This window comes from Manis javanica, chromosome 10, assembly GCF_040802235.1.
Source record: "Manis javanica isolate MJ-LG chromosome 10, MJ_LKY, whole genome shotgun sequence".
NCBI lineage: Eukaryota > Metazoa > Chordata > Mammalia > Pholidota > Manidae > Manis > Manis javanica.
Window position 1 is genome coordinate 106,060,737 of NC_133165.1, and position 21,917 is coordinate 106,082,653.

Consider the following 21,917-nt stretch of genomic DNA (forward strand, 5'->3'; position numbering starts at 1 on the left):
AACAGCACCTCTCGGATTCCTCCCCATATTCCCTTCTGCTCAAAGACATTCCCCCCACCCCCACCCCCGATTTTCCAGTCCCGGTTTCAGAGGTGAGGACTACCAGGGCGGGAGACAGCTCTTCACTGTTTCCCCCCCTCCCTGCCTCCCTCAAAGAGCCTGGTAGGAAACTGCAGGGGCACCAGGCCTCTGGATTGGATGGCAGAAGACCTCACGGAGAGAGGTCAGCACTTGAAAAATTCCTCAAGTCAAAGGGCTTGGGGCTTGGGTGCCACACAAGGCCCTCACTGTGTGCGCACATTGTCTCCCTGATAAAAGGGGCCGGGCCTGGGAAAACGGAGCCTGTCTCCAGGCGACTGGGCAGACTGCTAGGGAATGCCCAAAGCCTCTCCCCTCCCCCAGGCTCCAGGGCCAGGGCCATGGTGGCAAGGGGGAGGCCCAGGGGGTGCAGGGCACATGCCCAGAGTGGGAGGGATGCGGGGAGAAGCCCAGAGCCACCCCAGGAGGTGTTGGGTGACCTGTGTGAGTCAGTGAGCGAAGTGAGTTGGAAGGTGACATGAGGCCTTTCCTTTCCCCCCAGCCCCCTGCTTTCCAGCCCTGCATTTCCCCAAAGGAAACAGGAGGGCCTGCCCGGGTTCCAGGAGAGTCCTAGGGGTAGGGGAAGTAATGGGGGAGGCGTCAGGACTTTGTTTCCTGGAGCCACGTGTCTTCAACGGAGAGGTATGTGTCTCAGTCTTGAGCCCCTAACAAACTCTAAGGAGGACCAGACCAACTTCCCCCATCTTCTCATCTTCAGAGCAGAGTGTCTGCCAGCCGACCAGCATCCAGACACCCCTCTCCAGGGTTTCTGGAAGACAGCCCTCGAGCATATCCAGCTGAACTGAGAAGCATGCCAAGTGGCTTTCTTCCCCCTGGCTCCCAGTACTATTATACTCATCAGTAATTAGTAATTGCAATTAATTGTTAATACCATTTCAGTGCCTGTTATGACAGGCTAAGCCCTGTACCAGCCCCACCCCTGCCATCATCTGTAACCCTTGCAATGATTCTTCAAGAAAGATGCACCATGATCCTCCCGTACTGAGGATGATAAGGTTCAGAGGTAGGACTTGCCCGAGGTCACAAACATGAGTGTCAGAACAGAGACCTGGGCAGTCTGCCTCGGCACCATCCTCAGTCCTCAGCATAGGCAGGGAGAGCTGCCCTCTCAGAATGGGGTCATTTTGGGGGGCCTGGTTTAGCTCCCCCAAAAAGCAAGAAAGTGCAAAGGCTAGCTTCTCACTGGGCCCGTGTCAGCAGGGACCGGCTTGCTGCCATCAAGACAGGGGCAACTGTTTCTCCTGCCATCCCCCATAAATAGGGTGGGCAGATAAAATAGAGGACACCCAGTTAAATTTGAATTTTAGATAAACAACCAGTAATTCAGCAGTATTAGTCTACAGCGGGTATTGCATGGGACATACTCATACTGATTCATTGTTTATCTAAGTATCAACTGGGCGTCCCATATTTTTATTTGCTAAATATAGCAACTCTATCCTAATGCCACTGCCAGTGATGCCAACCCTGAGTTCAAGCCCCCCCATGGGTGGCACAATGGGAACTAGAATGTCCTGGTCACCACGGCCAATCGCTGCAAGGCTTCAGGGGGCCAAGATACCCACCCCACAGTCCTCCTGCCTTTAGTCACAGCAGTCTGAAGCCATCCAGTCCCAGGTGGGGGCTGGAGCCTCTGAGTTACCAACTGGACAGGAAGGGGACGCGGAACCTCGGGAATAACATGGACACATCAGGTAATCTTCCTGAATTCCAGGGCAGCTGAGTGCTTTCTGAGAAAGACACTCCCTCGGGGTGTCCTCAATCCTGAACTCTCCCTTAATAATAGTAACAGCCTTTGGCAAAAGCAGCCATTTGCTCATTAATTAAATCACCCATCTCTCCTATCTGACCTGTGCCTGTGTCTGAGGATAAGGAGGCCTCAGCTCTGCTCTGCTGGGGCTTAAAGCCGGCCAGGTAACCAAATGCACACACGGAGAGGCCCGTGAAGGCCGAGAACCAAACGCCCTCACGGAGCCTCATCACATCCCTGTCGGCTCAGTGGCATGGTGGCGGCGGGTTGCCCGCTTCCCAGGTGAGGAAACTGAGGTTCAGAAAGGTGCAGTGGCCTGGCCCAGACCACAGAGCTAGATGTCACCCTCCACATGCCATACACCGGCCCTGAGCTTCCTGCATTTTGTCTCCTTTCACATTTTAACTTTCTTGGGAAACATATCTGACATACGTTAGGAAATCACATCTTTAATATCAAAATACATGGAAAAAGAGAGAAAAGACCCTGTCAGAGCTCCCTTGGTGCTTTCAAAAGGAGGAACTAGTCCAAGGGCATTTCTACAAAGGGTCCAATTTCGAAACTTGAGATCATGCGTGTTTGGATGGCTACAGGAACCCCCCCCTTTTCCCTCTGGCACCCTAACATTCTGGCTGCTAGAGGGCTCTGGCTGGGCGGGGCCGCCTGGCCTGAGGTGGGGCACTTTCCTCCGCGGGTGAGGTCACCAGGATCCTGTGCTTGGCCACGGTACTGTAACATGGAGTCCTGCCACCCTGCCCTTCCCGCAGCCCTTAGACAGTGTGAACACACATGGGAGGCTCCAGAGCCTGCCCTGTGCGCCGACACCCTCAAGCCCGGCACAGGAAGGCCCGTGCTCAGGTGGGAGTGGGAAAAAATGACAAGAGAACAGGGATGTCCAGGACGGTCTGAACTGGATCCCAGATGCCACTGACACCTTCTTTGCTATGGGGTTCCGAGCCTCAGTTTTCCCTCATTCATAAGATGAGAATAGTCCATACAGCTGTTGGGAGGAATCAGAGAGCCTGTGAACACCCCTAAGCACAATGTTTGGTCAAGGAAATTGCACAGATGTCTTTGCCATACAACAAGAACAAAGTCATGACCTGGTCCCCAAAGAGCTTATGGTCCATTCATTTGTATGTTGATTTGTTTCTCATCCAAGACTTGTCAGCATCTACTACATGCCAAACACTGAAGCCCTGTGCAGGGGTCAGCAGGAGGTGTGGCACCATCAGAGATGCCTCTTAGGAAGTGAGCCCTGTTCAAGCTCCAGCCTGGCCACTCTCCTGTTTTGGCTCCTTAAGCAGGTGCACAGTCTCTCTGTGCTCTACTTACTTACCTGTAAAATGCCCCCCAGACAAGTCAGGAGGTGCTCCCAAGAGGTGGTGTGCTAGCAGATGATTAACATCCAGCTGTCTGGGGAGAACCTGAAGCTCTGGTTTGCAGCATTTGCCGATTTCTGTGGTGTCAATGTTCCCCCTGTGGCCACCCTGACTTTCCATTGGATGGAGCATGAGATAAGAAAGAGAAAGGACTAGTGGTTACCAAAGGGGAGGGGGAGGGAGGGTGGGGAAGAAGGGAGAAGGAGATTGTGGGGTACTGTGAGTGGTGCACATGGTGTGTGTGGGGTCCCGGGGAAGACAGTATAGTTCAGAGAAGACAAGTAGGGACTCTGTGGCATCCTACTACACTGATGGGCAGGGACTGCAATGGGGTGTGTGGGGGGTCTCGATAATAACGGTGAATGTAATAACCACATTGGTTTTCTTGTGAAACCTTCATAAGAGTGTATATCAATGACACCTTAATAAAAAAACAAAATTTAAAAAAGACAGACAAAAGAGATCTAATGTCACCAAGGTCACTCCTTGGTTTCACTGTCATACCCCCACCTGTCATTACCAATAACTCATGACCTTCAAAATCACTCATTCAATCAACAGACATTACTAATCATCTGCTTGCCCAGTTCTACAAAGACACCAACTAGATGTGTAGGCGTGGGCGGGGTGGTGGTGATGGTGAGGATACAAATTACCCATCATACAGCATAATGACTCTTAGTGAACCTAGAAATGTACAAGGTGCTTTAATGGGTATCACTGACCATTACTTAGTAGGCCAGTGTAGCCTCATATACTCCAGGCTGGAAGGATGGTAGCTGGAGGGTGTTTCAAACCAAGAATACCCTTTTTATCTCCTTTGCAACAAAAAAAAGAAAAAAGAAACAAGAAGGGTGGAGAATAAAAGGGAAGGTAACAATAGATCATTGTTGAAATAGAATAGCAGACATTCTGGGAAGGAGGCCATCGGTGAGCTAAGAGGAGAGGAAAGCCAGAGCTTCAGAGGCCCCTGGCGGCGGGGGGAGGAGGGGGTCAGGGCAAAGGCTGGGCTGCGCTTCTAACCCCCACCCCCTGCCATCGTGCCAGCACCCGCCTGGGCAACCCCATATAGGTCTGAAGACCTTGCAGGTGAAACTGTGAGCAGGGAGGTGCACCCAACCCCAACCTGGTTATAAGCAATCTGTTGGTTTTTGTCATGTTCCATGTTTTGATTTTGAAAATCAAACCTGGAGTTCTGGTACATTCTGTGGGCAACGGTAATAATTTTTGCCTATTTTTTTCTTAATCTCAAATAGCACCCTTGCATACTGAAAATAAAGAGACAAGATTTTATACATAGGTGAGTAAAACAGAAACCCCTTAACTGTACTGTTGACTCCTCAGGTAAGGTGAGTTTCAGGTCCCATTATGCCCATGAAAAGTCATCCCGCTTGGATTGGGTGGGGCAACGATACATGCTAACTGAACACTTAACAGTGCGCTGAGCACCAGGGATATAAAGAGTAAAACACAGACCTTGTTCCTGCAGAAATACATTCTGAGTTATACAAGGGAGGAGGTTATGAGCACTGCTGGCAGGGTGGAGTACATCAGGGAAGCTGTCACATAAGGGGTGACACTGGAGCAGGCTTTTAAGGATGAATGAAATGTGGCCAAGTGAACAAGATAGGAAGGGCATTCCAGGTAGCAGGGAACAGAATGCACTGAGGCAACAATGTGTGTTTGAGAATTACAAGTTGTTTACTATTCCTACAGAATAAACAGCAAAGCAGGAAGCGGAGCTGGCAAAAGAATTAGAGGGCAGGCATGCTTGCAAATCTGAATTTGAATCCGAGAGCAGTGATGCACTGGCAACGGATTAGGGTGGGGCACGGCAGCAGACTGCTCGGGTCGGTATTTCAGAAAGATGGCACTTTGCGGATAACATGCGAAGTACCCAAGGTGAGGTCAGCACTGGAGGCCTGAGACCAGTGAAGCTGCTGGATGATTCTAGGGCACGGGAATGAGTGGAAAGGCAGAGAGGTTAGGGCTGGAGACAACTGAGCTTGAAATTTATTTACTTTATTTCTCCTTTCCCCTGTGGTTCTCACTGACTCATCTCTCCTCATCCCGAGGAAAGCACCAACTTCAGTTCATACCTACCACTGAGCCAGGCCCTAAGTGAGTTAGTCCAAAACTCCCCAAACAGCCTTGCCCTGGGCAGGCTCACCTCCAGGGGCCACCCCAAAAGGTGGTGAGATCTTACAACACTCAGCCAGGAGTCCTTCCTCCCAGCAGAGTGGCTTTGGGCCTCTTTCCCCCAGAGGATGCAGAGTCCTTCCAGGTCACAGGCCAGGTATCTGATGTCCTTGGGGGGCCCAGGCTGGTTCAGAGAGTCTGGCCTCTGCGAGGAGGAGGACGAGGGACGTGCAGCTCCCTCCCCACGAGGAAACCTGACTCTGCAGGAGGGCCTAGGCCTGGGGATGGGAAGGCAGATGGGCGAGAGGCAGCAGCATTGTTCCGGGTGGGTTCACTCTCAGTCCAGACAGTGGACATCTCCCCCCTCATTACCATCTCAAAGGGGGAAGGAAGGGGCTGTGGGAGCTGGCTTCTCCCCTTTAACAACTTCTTCCTCTCAGAAGACAGTTCGCACAATGGAGGAGGGGCTGGGCGCCGGGCTGACCCAGGCAACTCCCGCTCTGCCAGAGCCGCCGGGGGACAGTGGGGCTGGCCTGCCACCTGCTGGCCACTCCCGGTAGCGGGGGACGGGCATCCTTCGGGAACTGCAGGGAAGCACAGGGATTCTGCGGCAGCCAGCAACAGTTTGGAAAGTTGGGAATGTACTGAAATTCAGACAGGTTAGAGATTTCGGAGAATCTAGGATGGAGTTCTGTAAGAGAAGCTCATGGGCCTGCAGGTAGGAAGTCTCTACCGCAATGCATGCGGAGCGAGCTTCCAGGTGAGTTACTGAGTCTGTTTCTCACTTCTGTCCTCGTTAACCCACTGAGGGGCAAGGAGATTGCTGGTCTCAAGACCTAATTAGAGTGTGGGCATATAAGGCATGATTGAAAAAGACTTGGAGAAATTCCTCGGGCCAAAACTGTGTCCCCCATAAGTGTGTGCACAGCCTAAAATGCACACACTGGTCATGCCTGTGGATCAGAGAGACTGAAGACCAAAGTCAAAACTTAAATGTTACTTGGCTGAGGCCATTCACTGCATTTCAACCTTGTTGACTGTGTTCCTACACAATATTAGACACCACATGGGGAGGACAGAGACTAATAAAACCCAACTTCATCACTAAGGAGCTAGCAGGGAAGAGTGACCAACAGAAAATTCTAGCACAATGGGGTAAATCCTAATCCACTTTGCCCAATATTGGGCATGAAGAGATTAAGCAGGCATGCCTGCAAGGGACTGCTATTGATTGGTAAATGTTGCAGAAGGTCACAATAGTCTGCAATAGTAATGCACACTTACACAGATAGCACTTACCATCTACTAGACACATCTTAAGGCACTTTATAGTAACTCAGAAGATTTTAACCCTACTACATATATTAACTGTACAAGGTAGAGTTTAATGTCCTTTTAGGTGTAGTGACTTACAAAGGTGATACAGCTCCTATGGGGCAGAGATGGGATTTGAAACCCAGACAGCCTAGCTCCAAAGTCTGGGATCTTAACCACTGCACCACACTACAACTTATTAGTTCAGCCTCCATACAGGAAGTATCTTTCCTGAGAAACAGATTTTTAAATGACCACCCCCATCCCACTCCACCCCACCCACCACACCTCCAATCACAACAAATCCCGACTGAGCCAAGGAAAACACAGTCCTCAGAGACTCCAAACGCCACGCAAGCATTCTGGTTACTGGGCATACAGGCAGCAGGACTGCACAGGCAAGGATGCCTGGAAGCAGCACCTCTGCAGAAACCAAACGCTAGGCTCAGAACCTCAAGATGGTGCGTCACATAAGCGCCTAAGCAGAGGTGAAACAGGCTTCATGACGACAGCCTTCAAGCAAGTAGCACCAAAGGTATCGCGACTGGATCAGAATGGAGGCCATGCTCACGGCCAGCCTGGTTAACAGGAACTGATTTCTTAGCCAGAAAGGACCTACTAACACACTTTCATGTTGATTGTATTGACTATGTATTATAAACTATAAATATCTCCCACCCCAAAGTACAGGCTCGATCATTCCCAGCCTGAGTTAACTTCTCAAGGAACGAATGTGAGTGTACACATGCATGTCAGAATAACCGAGCTCAGGGAACTGAATGCATTAATTTATTCACTTCATACATATTTATTGGGTGCCTACTACGTGTCCACTGTGTGGCAGCCTTTGGAGACACATGCACGCAACCTTGCCCTCCAGTGCCCCTGGTCATATGTGAGTCCACTGTCAGAGCTGCTCTGGATGGGGTCCTTCCATGTCTCCATGTTTGGGCTTACTTCCCACACTACAAATTCTTTGTCTCTGATTGGACTGATAATAGTTATCACCTCTCTACCAAAAATCTGGCGTACAGACCTATGCTCCAACTACAGCTCCCCATGAGCAGGACAAGTTCACCACTTACCTGAGCAACTAAGGCTGTGACCTGCACTCAAGTGGTGCTCAGGAACTACCTGGGCAGCAACTACAGCAATGACCCTGGCACACATGTCCAGCCCCAGATCCCCGGGAGCTGAGCATCTCCTGGGGCGTGCCTGTGAAAAGGCCGGAGGCAGTCAGGTCTGGCTCCTTTTGGTGTTATAAGGGCAGGTTCTGGGGCCAGATTGCTGGGAGGTGACTCAGGCACTCTGGCCCAAGAGTGTTAGAAAAGGACTGTGGACCTGTGTTGGTTTCTTTTACCCTCATAGCAACCTCATTTAATGGAGGGAGGATGGCTGAGGCTGAAAGAGGTTGAGCAGGTTGCCTGAGCTCTTGCAGATTTTAAAAGTTTTTTATTTTTAGAGCGTAATATGGTGCATATACCATATATCATATAATACTTCCATGGGGCTCTGGGCAGCACCCCATGGCAAACTGTATTAAGTTGTTGGCAGCCAATCATTTGAATGAGCACAGGGAGGGATAGAATGAACACTGTTACAATCTCACTTTCCTTCAGATCAGGCTTTGCTGCCAAATGGATTATAAAACATGTTCAAGTTTTCAGAGCTTTTTGGATTTTGGATTTGCAGGTGAGGGATTGCAGACCTGTAAATGTAAAGCCCTTAGGACAGCAGGTAGCACAAAGTAGGTGTCTTGGCTCTGGCTCGCAGCAGCCATGTGATAAATGTTAGTTTCCTTCCCTCCAGCCAATCTCTCATACCACTGGGCCTCTCACAGCTCTTCCCCAACACCCCCCAAGAAGTGAGATAAGCCCCATCTCGTCTCTTGCCCCGAGGTGGGAGCACCTGCAGATTCCTGCTTACCAGTCTGTGTGGGCATCATCGATCACCAACAGGATCCTGGGCCTTTGAATAACGGGTGTGGAGGGACCCGGAGGCTCCATCAGCCCCGAGGGGGCCTGGGAGGTCTGCTTCATGGCACTGGAGAAGGAGCCAAAGAGGCTGGATCCTGGGGAGGAGAAGGAGGCTGCCAGGGGCTGGGGGTGCTTCCTCTCCATGGCTGGGGAAGCCGGGGAGCTGGTGGAGCTGTCTGGGCGCTGCAGGTCCGTCATGTAGCCATTAGGTAGGTTGGCCACGAAGCTGCTGTCAGACAGGCGCCGCCGGAGGAAATTCATGGCTGTGGCTGTGAGATGGCTTGTTCCTACTCAGTCTTGTCTAGGTGAGGCCCAGAACGCAGGCTGCCAGGGAGAGGGAGTGGTAGGGGCTTGGGCCAGAAGTGCCAGGGGAATCCTGCACAGTTGGCTTCAGCTGTCTTTGCTTACCTGTGGAAACAAGCCCATGTACACGTTAGCAGAAATGACGTCTGTCCCTTAAGAGCAATATAGGTAGCACCTTCCTACCCCACCTCTGGGGGCCATGTGAAGTGCGACATCCTTTTGGAAAGAAATTTGGTGGCAGGTAATTAGAGAGTACCCTTTTGACCTACAATTTCCATTTTCTAGAATTCTATCCCAAGAAAGGAATCTGAGTTACAGAAAATGCCTCTTGCACAAATATATTTATCACAGCATTATTCAGAGTAGCAAAACACTGGAAAGAACTCAACCTTCAGTCACTGGATGATGAATAAATGACAGCACAGTCACACAGTGAAACCTTTTGTGCCTATTAGAAAAGGTACTTAAAAACATATAAGTAACAGAAAAAAATTATGTTGTAATTAAAACGATCATGATACAAGATTACAGATACAGAATAACTACAACCACATACAAGTTGTAATAACAAAACTTTGGAAAGATGATGTGTGTTAAAGTGATTATATTTGGATAATGCAATCACATTTTCTTTTTCTTTTCCTTTTCCTTTCTACTTACCTGTATTTCCCAGATTTTCTAGAATACATATTGCTGTGGACTGAACTGTGTCCCCCAACTCCTAAGTTGAAGCGTTGACCCACAGGGTTCTGGGAGCTGAAAGTGGGGCTTCTGGGAGGTGAAGAACTGAGTTCATGAGGGAGGGACCCTCACGATGGGATCAGTGTCCTTCTAAGAAGAGACACCAGAGAGCTTGCCCTCCCTCCACCATGTGAGGACACAGGAAGACGGCAGCAGCTGCAAACCAAGCAGAGGGCTGGCAGCAGACCCCAACCCAGCTGGCACCCTGATCTCAGACCTCCAGCCTCCAGAACTGGGAGAAAATTAATATCTGTTGTTTAAGCCACACAGTCTGTGGTATTTTGTTACAGCAGGCCCAAGCAGACTAACAAACATATGTATTAATTTTCTGGACAGAAAAATAAGTTTTAGAAAAACCAAATTACTCATTTAAGATTAAAATATCCCTTTGAGAAAATGGCTATTTACACTGTGTAATTAGAGCTCTTTTATATTGTTTGTTAAGATTATATTTTTATTGAAATAAAATTTCTTAGAGATGCACACAGCTCTTACGTGTGCAATTCTTTGATAAATGTATACATGGGCATAAGATTTATTATGTTTATATCACCTCAGAAAGTCCTCTTATGCCCCTTTCTGGCTCGACCACATGTCCTCATAGGCAAACCCTCTTCTGATGTCTGTCACTGTATGTTAATTTTACCTATTCTTGAACTTCATGTAAATGTAATTATATATATTATTCTTTTAAGCAATGGCTTCTTGTCCTCAACTTAATGGTTTTGCAACTCAGCTATGCTGTATTTATCAACAGTCATTCTGTTTTTTATCACTTAATAGCATTCCACTGGTTGAATAAACCACAAATTGTTATTCCACTGTCCTGTTGATGGACATCTGAAATGTTTCCAGTTTGGAGGCATTATGAATAGAATTGCTGTAAGCATTTTTTTAAAGCATTTTTGTGAAAAGAGAGAGAGGGAGGGAGAAAGAGACTTTTCTTTGAGAAAATACCATATGTTTGATTTTATAAGAAACTATTAAAAGTTCCCCACAGTGGCTATGCTCTTTTGCATGCTTTGAGAGTTCCAGTTGCTCCACATCTTTACCAACATTTGATAGGTGTCAGTCTTTAATCTTCACCTTTAATCTTCATTTTCTCTGAAACCTAATGGGGTTGAGCAACTTCCATGGGTTTACTGGCTATTAACCTGTCTTCTTTTGTGAAATGCCTATTCATCTTTGGCCCATTTTTAAAAAGTGGGTTGTTTACATTTTTATTACTGATTTTTAGTTCTTTATACATTCTGGAAAAGTCCCTTGTCAGATAAGTACATGTGGGCATTTCCTCTCAATCTTGGTTTGCCATTTCACTTCCTTCATGAACAGAAGTTTGGCTGAATAAAATAACTCTTAACAAAAAGTGAATTGTTTACTTGAGGTAAAAACATCACACTGAGAAAAAGAAGGATGAGACCAGACTTTCATATTTTATATATATGTACAAAAATGTATATATATGCATATGTATACATGTTTATATGTGTATATATGAAATCTGCTACATATATCCTCAGATGTTTTGATAAATAGAAATTTACAATTTTAATGAAGCCCAGTTTACCAAATTTTTCTTTAATGGTTAGTCCTTTTCTTTCATGGTTAGTCTCTGTCTGCTCTTAAAAATTTTGCCAACCCCAAGAGCATGATAATATTGTCTTATAATTTCTCATAGAACCATTCTGTTTAGGTCTTCAATCATCCAAACTTGATTTTTGAGTGTTGTGAGGTGAGGTTCATTATGTGCTGAATATTTCTTCCCCAATAAATCACTTTGGTGGCTTTCTGTTGGCACCAAGAACTGTGTATATGTGGCTCTATTTCTGGGCTCTACTATGCTCCATTGATCTGTTTGTTTATCCTTCCATCATCTTGATTATTGTGGCCTTATAGAAAGTCCTAAAATCAGATAGTGGGGCTCTCCAATTTATATTCTCTTTCTCCAGATTGTTTGGGATTCTAGGTCATGCTTTCATGTGTATTTTAAAATCAGCTAGGATGAAAATGTCTGTTGCAATATCGTTTGGGATAACACAGAATCTGACCCAGTTTGGGTACAACTGATCTCTCAACAATATTATATTTTCTACTTTACGAACATAGTACAATGTTCTACTTAGGAAATCTTTAATTCTCAATCTCAGGAATGTTTTGTGATTTTCAATATAGGGGTATATTGCACATATTATGTTAAATTGATTCCTAACAATTTATTTTGGGTTTTTTGGATGGTATTTTAAAAGACTCTATTTTCCAAGTTTCATTTTCCACTTGGGGCTGCGAGTTTCATGTATTTGCCAGTTATTGTCAATATAGCGGCCTGATAAATTCAATTATTGTTTCTAGTGGTTGTTTACAGATTTCCTATGGAACCAGTCGTGTCACCTACAAACGGAGACATCTTTACTTCTCCCTCTCCAATCTTAATGCCTTTCTCTTCTTTCATTTCTCTTATTATGGTAGCTGGGACTTCCACTACTTAGTATAAATGATGAAAGCAGATCATACCTTGTTCCCAGTTTTAGGGGGGAAATGTTCAATCTGCACATTAATCAGATTCTAGTTGTAAGGTTTTTGTAAATTCTGGTAAAACTTTACCAGATTGAAACAGTTTCCTTATAGCCTTATTTGGCAGAGAGCTTTTATCATGAATGGATACTGAATTTGCCAAGTGATTTTTTAAGCTGATTGATAGGATCATGTTTTTAAAAGTCATTTATTTCCTTAATGTGGTGAATTACATTGATTGATTTTCAAATATTAAAGCAAACTTGCATTCCTGAGACAAACCCCACTTGGTCACAGTGAATTACCTTTTTTATATATTACTGAATTCAACATGACATTTCGTTGAAGATTTTTGAGTCTGTGTTCATGAGAAATTTCAGATCGTAATTTCTTTTCTGGCAATGTTTTTTTGCCACATTTTGGTATCAAGGTAATGTTGACCTCACAAAATATGTTGGGAAGTGTTCCCACCTTTTCTACTTTCTGAAAGAGTTTATATAATATTGGTGGGGTTTTTTTTCTTTAAATTATTGATAGAATTCAACAGTGAAGCCATCTGGGATGATGTTTTATCTGTGGGAAAGTTTTTAATATTGAACTCAATCTCTCTTACAGATATATTCCTATTCTCTGTTTCTTGTCATTTTGATATTGGCCATATATAATTTCAAGCAATTTATCCATTTCATCTTAGTCATCTAATTTATTGGTATAAAGTTGTTGATAATTTCTTTTTTATCTTTTCATTTCCTATAGGATCTGTAGTGATTTTCCCTGATATTCCTAATACTGGTATTTGCTTTTTCTCTCTTTTTGATTAATCTCAGTACCTAAGAATTAACACATTTTATTAATCTTTTAATAAACCAACTTGCAGCTTTTTCAATTTTCTGTTGTTTTCTATTTCACTTATATTGCTCTTTATTACTTCACTGCTCCTTACTTTGAGCTTAAGGGTTTGTTTTTTTCTCTAAATTCTTAAGATGGAAATGTAGATCATTATTTTTTTAAACCTTTAAATTAGCACTTACAGCAATGCATTTCTCTCTATGCACTGCTTTAGCTGCATCTCAGAAATCTGACATGTTGCATTTTCATTATTGTTCAGTTCAAATTATTCTTACTTTGTGATTCTTTTTTGACCATGCATTATTCAGACACATTTAATTTCCAAATTCCAGTGCTCTTTCAGATATTTTATTGTCACTGATTTAATATGATTCATTTGTGAGTAATAAACATAGGGCATAAGGTTTTAATCCTTTGACATCTTGACATTCATTGAGATTAATTTTACGGCTCCCTCTTGATGTATGTTCCATTTGCACTTGAGAAGAATGTGTTTTCTGCAGTCGTTGGGTGTAATGCTCTATAAATATCAATTAGATTGCTGTAAGTCTGTTTCCTCAGCCAGGAAGCTGGCTCTGCCGTGGTGGTTTGCAAGCAGGAAGTTTACTGGCGAGTGCTCCCATTATTAACAACTCCAGGCCAAGTATGAAAAGCAGAAATAGGCTGAAAGAGGGGTTGAGCTGTGATACAGTTTAACAGAGCCCTCAAGTGATCTTACTGGGGGCATGCGGCTGGGCATTCCTTCAGGTTTCCCCATTTCCTAGCCACTCTGTTAGCCTGTACTCTGTCTGCTGACTTTCCAAATCAATAAACCTGCAGCTTTCTGCTTTGGTTCTCACTTCTCCACGCCATGCAGACTGTGGAGTGCTTTCAGGGAAGAGCCATAGAAATGTGGATCTCACTTAGTGGGTGTGTCAGATCCCCTCCAGATTCTACATACTTTTTGCTTCTTTCTAGGAACCTCAAATAGTTTCTTTCAAGTATTTTACCCAAAGTTTACAATTATCATCTATGATGGGATTAATCCAACACAAGCTACTGAGTTTTAAATACTGGATAGGAACGTTAACACAATGCCAGAGTTGACAGAGCTTTCGAGATCACTAAAGAAACTCTTCTTTAGGAACTCTGGCCAACACTACACTAGGGGGGAATGTCCACCTTCAGAAGACCACTTCATTATCTTTTGACCAACTCCAGTGTTAGTTCAAGGCTCTTCCTGTAACTTGTCTCATTGCAGGCCTCACTGGAGCTTCGTCTGGTAAAGGGAGGCAGATAATGAACAAGAGAACAAATATTTATGGATTGGGGCAAGAGCTAGTGAGGAATACAAAAAGCACTGACATAGGGGTCCACATCAGGGAGGGTCAGGAAGGCCTTTCTGAGGAGGTGTCCTTTAAGCTGAGGCATGAAGGATAAGGGGATAGAGAAGTGCATATGCAAAGGCCCCGAGGTAGCAAAGAGTGAGGCACATTTGAGGAACAGAAGGGAGGCAAGCCCAACCAGGAAACAAGAAAGAGGTTTTTATAAGAAAATGCTTAGAGATGTAGAGAGGGGCCGGATCATGAAGGGCCACACTAAAAATTATTTTAATTTTAATCCAAATGTGAACACTACTCATTGGAGAATTATAAGAAAGGCAGAGGCATAATCTAGTCTCCCTGGGCACTGTGTGGGAAACAGACTACAGAGGATGTATATGGAAGCAGCCAGACACGTTAGGAGGCTGTCACACTCATTTGGGTCATTAGGTGTAGAAGCAAGTTGGATCATGTGAATTGCAAGGTGTCTTCCTGTTGTGTGAGTCACTTGCCTCTTGTGTCACTAGACACTGGATATCTCGTCAGTGTCAAACTTAATCTGATGGAGGCACAAGGTGGGGATGAGAGGGATTCTAGGAAAAGGCCAGGAAGACCCTCAGGGACAGACTCCAGTAGGCCACTGAGCAATCAGCCCCATGCTGCACCACCAATGGCCATTAGAGGGCAGGCGTGACCACACCAGACGTAAACATTAAAACAAACCAAACACTTCATAAAGCAGCTTTGCAAGCTTACTTCTTGGAGGCTGACACGAAGGAACACTGGGAAGGGTCAAAAAGGTTGGAGACTTCCTTACTGGTTGAGCCACATGACAAAAGTAAGGTGTAAGTCATAGGTACACAGGTTTTGTATCAAAGCAGGAAAAACTCTAGAATAATGAGAACTGCCCAAATGTAGCATCAGCTACTTTGACAAAAGATGAGCTACTGGTCAGTCTGGACAGGAGAATGGACATCTCTGCTCAGGTGTCTCACAGATGCCCCAGATTCATTCCTTGCTCATCTTAGATGAATTTATGCATGTGGGCCCCCCACTTCCTTCTAGAAGCACCACTGTCTGTCCACTCACTTGGCCAGAAACCTAAGTCTCATACTTCACTCCTCCTTAACCATTACAGTTTCAGCCACTCAGTCACCAGGCCCTGCTAATTCTGTCTCCCAAACACCTTTAATATCATCCTTTCCACCATCCTACCATAGTTTTGGTGGATATGCTACTGAATCTTAAAATAGGCCCAAGATCTTAATAGACACCTCACCAAAGAAGATAGACAAATGGCAAATAAGCATATAGTGCTCCATCCTGTGTCACCAGGGAAAGGCAAATTAAAGTGACAATGAGACACTACTACACATCTATTAGATGGCCAAAATCTGGAACAAACACCACCAAATTCTGGCGAGGAACTCATGATCATTCATTGCTGGTGAGAATGCAAAATGGTACAGCCACTTTGGGAGACAGTTTCAAGGTTTCTCACAAAACTCAACATAGTCTTACTATTGAACCCAGTGATTGTTCTCCTTAGTATTTACCCAAAGGTGTCAAAAACTTACGTCCACAGAAAAATCTGTACATGGATGCTTATTCATAATAGCAACACTTGGAAGCAACCAAGATGTCCTTTGGGAGGTGAATGGATAAACTGTGGTACATTCAGACAATGGAATATTAACCAGTACTAAAAAGAAATAAAGTATTAAGCCCTGCAAAGACATGGAGGAATCTTGCATGCATGTTACTAAGTGAAAGAAGCCAGTCTGAAAGGCTACATACAGTATGATTAACTACACGACAGCCTAGAAAAGGCAAAATTATGGAAACAGTAAAACCATCAGTGGTAGCCGAGGATTGCTGGGGTTGTGGCTGGGTTTTAAATAGGCGGAACACAGAAGATTTTTAGGGCAGTGAGAATACTCTCTGTGATACCAAAGTAATGGATACATGTCATTATACATTTGTCCAAACCTATAGATAAACACCAAGAGTGACTCAGTGTAAACTATGGACTCTGGGTGATAATGAAGTGTCAATGTAGGTTCATCAATTGTAACGAATGTGCCATTCAGTTGTGGATGTGGCTAATAGGGGAGGCTATGCATATGTAGGGGCAGGAGGCATATGGGAAATCTCTGTACTTTCCCCTCAATTTGTTGTGAACCTTAAACTAAAAATATAATGTCTTCCTGAAAAAAAAAAAGGATTCTTCAAGTGCAAGACCTCTATCAAACCCAGGTTAAGGACCACCATGTGGTCCTTAGCACTCTGCTCCTGACACAGCTAGACAGAGGGAGTAAGCCTGAAGGTCAAGATCACGGACTCAGTAGCCAGAAGCCCTGAGTTCTAATCCCAGCTCTGCTACCTACTATCTCCATGGCTTCAGGTTAGTTTCTTAACCTCTCTGTGCCTTAGTTTCCTCATTTGTAAAATGGAGATAGTGTGATAGTATCTACCTTACAGGTTCTTGTGAGCACTAAGAGACAATGTATGCAAAGTATCTACAACAGCGCTGGCACATGAGAAGAAATCTATGTCAGCTGTTATTATTCTGGTTGCTTTTTAAGCAGTGAGGTTCCCGTTGCCGGAAGGACTGACAGTGTGGTCAGCTTTGGTTTGCAAGGCGGTGTGGCAGGGATTGCACTATTTATATGAGAAACAGCTTTATAAAGAATCTGCCTTTGAGACCCGGTTCCTCCTCCTGAGGCTGAGCCACACCCAGGACACAGGCTCCCGACCAGCAAAGTGCGGATGCTAATACCTCCCCTTCCTACTCCACAGGTAGACCAAAATAAAATGCATTAAGTTGCTTTTCAAAACATTTCTCAAGTTAGCATAAAGTGAAACAGACTTCTTTGATGTCTAGTTCTATGAATTTTTACACATTCATGTAACCACCACCACAAACAGGGTACAGAAGGTGCCATCGCCCCAATGAAAGTTGCTCTTTAATCTGTATGGTGCTCTGCAAATGTCAATGGCGGGGCGCCTCACAGGCTGACACCTGGGTCTCCTACAATGAGGCTTCAGATAAGCAGTATTCAAGGTCTGGCACATTTCTTAGAAACAAAGGAGGATGAATTCCAATGATTTAACTTCCTGCGTGTCAGTCCCCTTTGGCTGTTCCCTCAAGGGGAACACTCTTTCTACAGCAACCTGCATGGCTCACCTCTTCATCTCCTTCAGATCTTTGCTCAGATGTCACCTTCTCCGCGAGGCCTGCCCTGACCGCCCAGTGCTGAGCTGTCCGGTTCTTTGGATCTCTCCTACTCCATCTGTTCTCTTCTCCACAGCAGGCATCCCCTCCCAACAACTATACAACTTACTTACTTATCTCACTTACTGCTGATTCTCTGCCCCCTCTGATAGAGTGTAAGCTCCCCAAGAACAAAGATCATCGTCTGATGTGTTCACTGATGTATCCCATGCTCTTAGGAGTAGAGGCTCAATAAATATTTGAACCTGTTCAAAACAACATGAACGAAATTAAACCATCCTCATCTTTTGCTTGTAAAGATGAAATGTGTTATTATATTACAGGAAGCAGCTATCACAGCGCCTGACACAGAAGCCTAAACTGAACCAAAACTGGAATAATGCAAAGGAGTATCTGACTTCAGTACTTAGTGCACTCCTACCCCACATAAACAGGAGGACTCGCTCTCTGTGTTCTGCTCAATGAGTGCTACAGGGTTTTCTTTATCCTTCCCCCAATAAGAACCAGTGCTTGGATAATTAACAGCTGCTAAAACCCTTTCTGCAGGAGCAGAAAGTTTAAAAATTAATGGAGACAACAAGGGCTGGGTTTCAATATATTGAAGAACACAGGCAATGAGGGAGTCTAGAGTGAGCCTGAGGGTACCGAGACCAGGCCACTCCAGCTGCAAAGCTAAGAGATGCTTAACTTCCTGAGAAAAGGTCACGCCACAAGTGCTGAGGGAGTAGCCCCATCTCCACGTACGATCTGCCAGGCCTTTCATCCTCAGAACTCTTTTCCAACCACACCAACACGAAAGTGAGCGCTGTCTTTGATGAATTCCAATCCACTCACACAGGCCTTGATGTCCTGTGAGCAGCAACACTCCCACAGGTGGGACACCCTGGGTCACCACCCTAGGAGGGTTTGGGCCTTGGAGCCCAGATTTGTGGGTGTGTGAGGTGAGCCTTCTAAACCAACAGCTCCCTTCCCTTGTTGGAGAACAACACCCTACGGAGTCAGCATATTTTGCAGGGGAGTCTCCTAGAGATCAAGAGAAAGGAGAATCTTCCATTTATCCAAGACCAATCCCCCCATCCGAAATATATTCAAATAGAGAAGTGCCAAAACTAGAGAAGAGGGTCACAATGCTCATGGACATGAACATTTATGTGTACCAAATGAAAGCTGTTAACCTAAAATTATTAAGCAACTATAATGGCATTATCCACAAAATAATCACCAGATTTATTTACAAACAGAATTTAGACAGCTTTCTGGACAGCCCCAGGTAGGTGTCGGGTTATGTGACAATCACACCACCTTGCCTCTGGTTCATCAAGACCTTGATGAAAGGTCATATACATCAAAAATCTCAACGAAAGTCCTTCCAACCTGAGGTCTGGTGCTAAGTGGTCGTCTTGGGCCTCTCTGTGATTGCTGCCAATGGTAGGCCCTTCAAAATAAATAAACGTGATTTTTTAATGATGTTAATTTACAGTAAAATAAGCCAGCTGTGGTTTAGTGGGTGTATTTCTTATTATTTCTAGGCATTTTCATTCAAACTGGGGTCAGAGAGGTGCCTGACTTAGTGATCTAGAAAGCTGGCCCCTCTGAGCAACAACCTCCCCTGGGGGCAGACAGCTCTGCCTTTTCCGCCCTCACATTCACGCCACTCAGACTCCAGCCTAGAGATGCCATTTTGCTCATCCTCCCTGGTTCTTCTGCTGTTTCTTCTCCAGTGCTCCATGGATTCTGTCTCTTCAGTGACTCAAGTCCAATCCCATTTCTCCTTCTCTCCTGCCCTCACTGCCAGCCACTCTTATCCCTCACGGCTGCAAGTCCGACAGCCTGCATGCCTGCTCCCCCTCTGATCCTTTCCTCACACTGCCGCCAACTGACTTCGTGGGCACTTAAGCTTACATGATCACATCACTTCCTGCAGAAAACCTTCCTGTGGTTGCCCATGACCTCCAAGATAACGTCCTCCACATTCAGGCTTGAAACTCTAGCCCTCTCCCCCGCAGCTTGGACAGACCACTCCTGTCCCCACCCAACCCTCATCTCCTTCTCTGGCTAGATCTTACTCCTCTATGGAATTGCTCTTAAGGATGCCTTCCCGAGCCTCTGCTCAGCAATGACCAGATGTGGGGCTCCCTGAACACAGTGGGCCCTCTTAGGACAGCTCCACTCGGTACAGCCTCCTGGTCCTCACAGCATGGAAGGCCTCCCCTTGATTCAGAACTCACCTCCTGCACCACTCACTCAGGATGGCCTTCCTGACTATGCCCAGCAGTCTCCAGGATGGGGAAGGGGGAGTTCCAGTGTTCTTAGGAACCACTCTTGGGTTTCTCTCCATCACAGGCTGATGGCTGTGCTTGCTTACCATTCTGAAACCATAACATGCACCCGCATCAGCTGGGACTTTCTAATAGTACACATTCCCAGGCTTCCTCCTCAGAGGCTCTGATTCTGTAGGCTGGAAAAGTGGCCCAGAGTCCACATTTAATAAGTGCTCCAAGTGATCCAAATGCTCTCCTGTAGTTGGTCTCTGTGCCACATTTTGTGAAACGCTCTTCCGGACCAGGGTCTCCAAAATGGTAAGTGCATCCCCTAAGGATTTCCAAGATGACGCACTGGAATGCAGGAAAAAAACCTGTTTGAACTTTCACTTCATAATTTTCTATCTCACTCCTAAATTTCTTTTTTGTGTGTACACTTTATGGACAGATATATTAGTAAAGGATTATATATATGATTTATAAATGAATAAATGCACTATGTTGGGGTGGGTAATGTTGCAGTTTCAATTCCTTACCACTCCCAGGATCCAGAGTTTGTCAAGTGGCTTGTAGTTCCTTGTACTAGAAGCTGGGTGACCCCTCGCCCCCTGCCATGTGACTAGTCATGGCTGATAAAATGAATGAAGACCTGACAGTGCACTAGTCCCGAGCCATGGACCCCAGAGACATCATGTGCTTCTACCGGCCCTCTTGCACCTGTACCGCTGTCATGAGAACATGGCCACGGACATGTTCAACGGGTTGGCCCACAAATCTGAAAAGAAGAGACTCATAGAGAAGACCTAGACTCAAGTTGTAACTCTGAGCCACCCAGACGAGCCCAACCAAGGTTAGTCAACTCCCAGTCAACTTGAAGAACTTGAGCAAAAAATTGCGTATCATCTATGCCACCAAGAGTTCGTGGTTGCTATAGTAGTGGCTCCCGATACAACCGACAACTGGTTTAGATTTCAGGCTCACCGTAGCACCTTATGACTCTCAGCAAATAACAGAATGAATAAATGAACAGTCTTTACTTCCTGAAAAAAGTCTAATCAATACTCTGGGATGCCAATGCCTTACCCATTAGGTCATGAGGGCAGACTCTAATCAATATTCTGTGTGGTCTGTTTGCAAGGATTTAGAATTAACTCACTTTTCCAAATCATCTAACGAGGGTTGAGGCCCCTGGGGCTTCCCAGGCCATCTTTTCTGCCATTCAAACTCAGAGCTGTGTCCAAGGGTACACCAGGCTCCTGTATAATCCTGAGGTCAAAATACCCCTGCCTGTTACCCATAAAGTCAAGCCTCTGAGCAGCCCCAGGGCTGATTTTGGCCCGGCTCTTATCTTTCCTTTGACCAGCTGGGCTCTCCAGGAACCCTGCCAGGCCCCAGGAATCCAGCGAGATTTCAGCAGCCCCTAGTAACTCATGAGACCCCAGTATCCAGTCTCTGCCTTCAATCCATGACTGGGGCCTTGGTGTCCTTCCCCAAGGACTGGCCCTGCTGGGGTCCTGTTGCCTGTGGCAGGATCAACTGCCCAGCCCCTGGGAAAGTGTCTTAGACTCCTCAAGCAATGGCTGCCATGACCCGCTACCTGGCTGGGAACCCAAGCACTGCCCACTTCCCAAGTCAGGGCTGGGAATGCTCTGCCCTCTCAGTCCCTGCCACTGAAAACTCAGGAAGCCCATGCCCGGATTGGGTGAGGAAACCTGGCTGCTGTACACACTCGGAAAAATTAGCATCCAAGGGAACATCTGAATCTCCAGACACATCACTGTGCGTCTCACTGGGTTCTCCGATGCCCACAGCCTTGGGGCAGCATCTGGCCCACACCTCACTCTGCGGCGACAGGCCAGGCCACAGAACATTTGGATGATCTCTTAAGTGACATCTGAGGTTTGACACACTGTGCCACTGGAGAGCAGGGTGTGCCTGGGAGAAGAGGACTAGAGTGGCCATCCTTTGACGGTCCCTCCAGCAGAGCTCCCAGGGCTTCACGCTGCATGTGTGTCTGCTCGGAAAATGCAAGTTAGGCAGCAAAACTCCGTCTTTT

General features: G+C 45.9%; 1 protein-coding gene and 1 long non-coding RNA gene across 4 annotated transcripts in view; one reads left to right on the forward strand and one right to left on the reverse strand.

The window, feature by feature from the left end:
- Positions 1-21,917, reverse strand: part of SYN3 (synapsin III) — a 443,027-nt gene that overhangs the window by 400,959 nt on the left and 20,151 nt on the right. For all 3 annotated transcript variants that reach the window (XM_017652294.3, XM_017652295.3, XM_017652297.3), the window contains exon 2: positions 8,611-9,068. In XM_017652294.3, coding sequence (XP_017507783.3) covers positions 8,611-8,921 — 311 coding nt within the window. In that variant the 5' untranslated portion in view covers positions 8,922-9,068. The remainder of the gene's footprint in view (positions 1-8,610; positions 9,069-21,917) is intronic.
- On the forward strand, positions 1,712-10,055 carry LOC140843636 (uncharacterized). Its single transcript, XR_012121570.1, has 3 exons — positions 1,712-1,793; positions 4,488-4,531; positions 9,637-10,055. It is a non-coding gene; the product is annotated as an uncharacterized lncRNA (long non-coding RNA).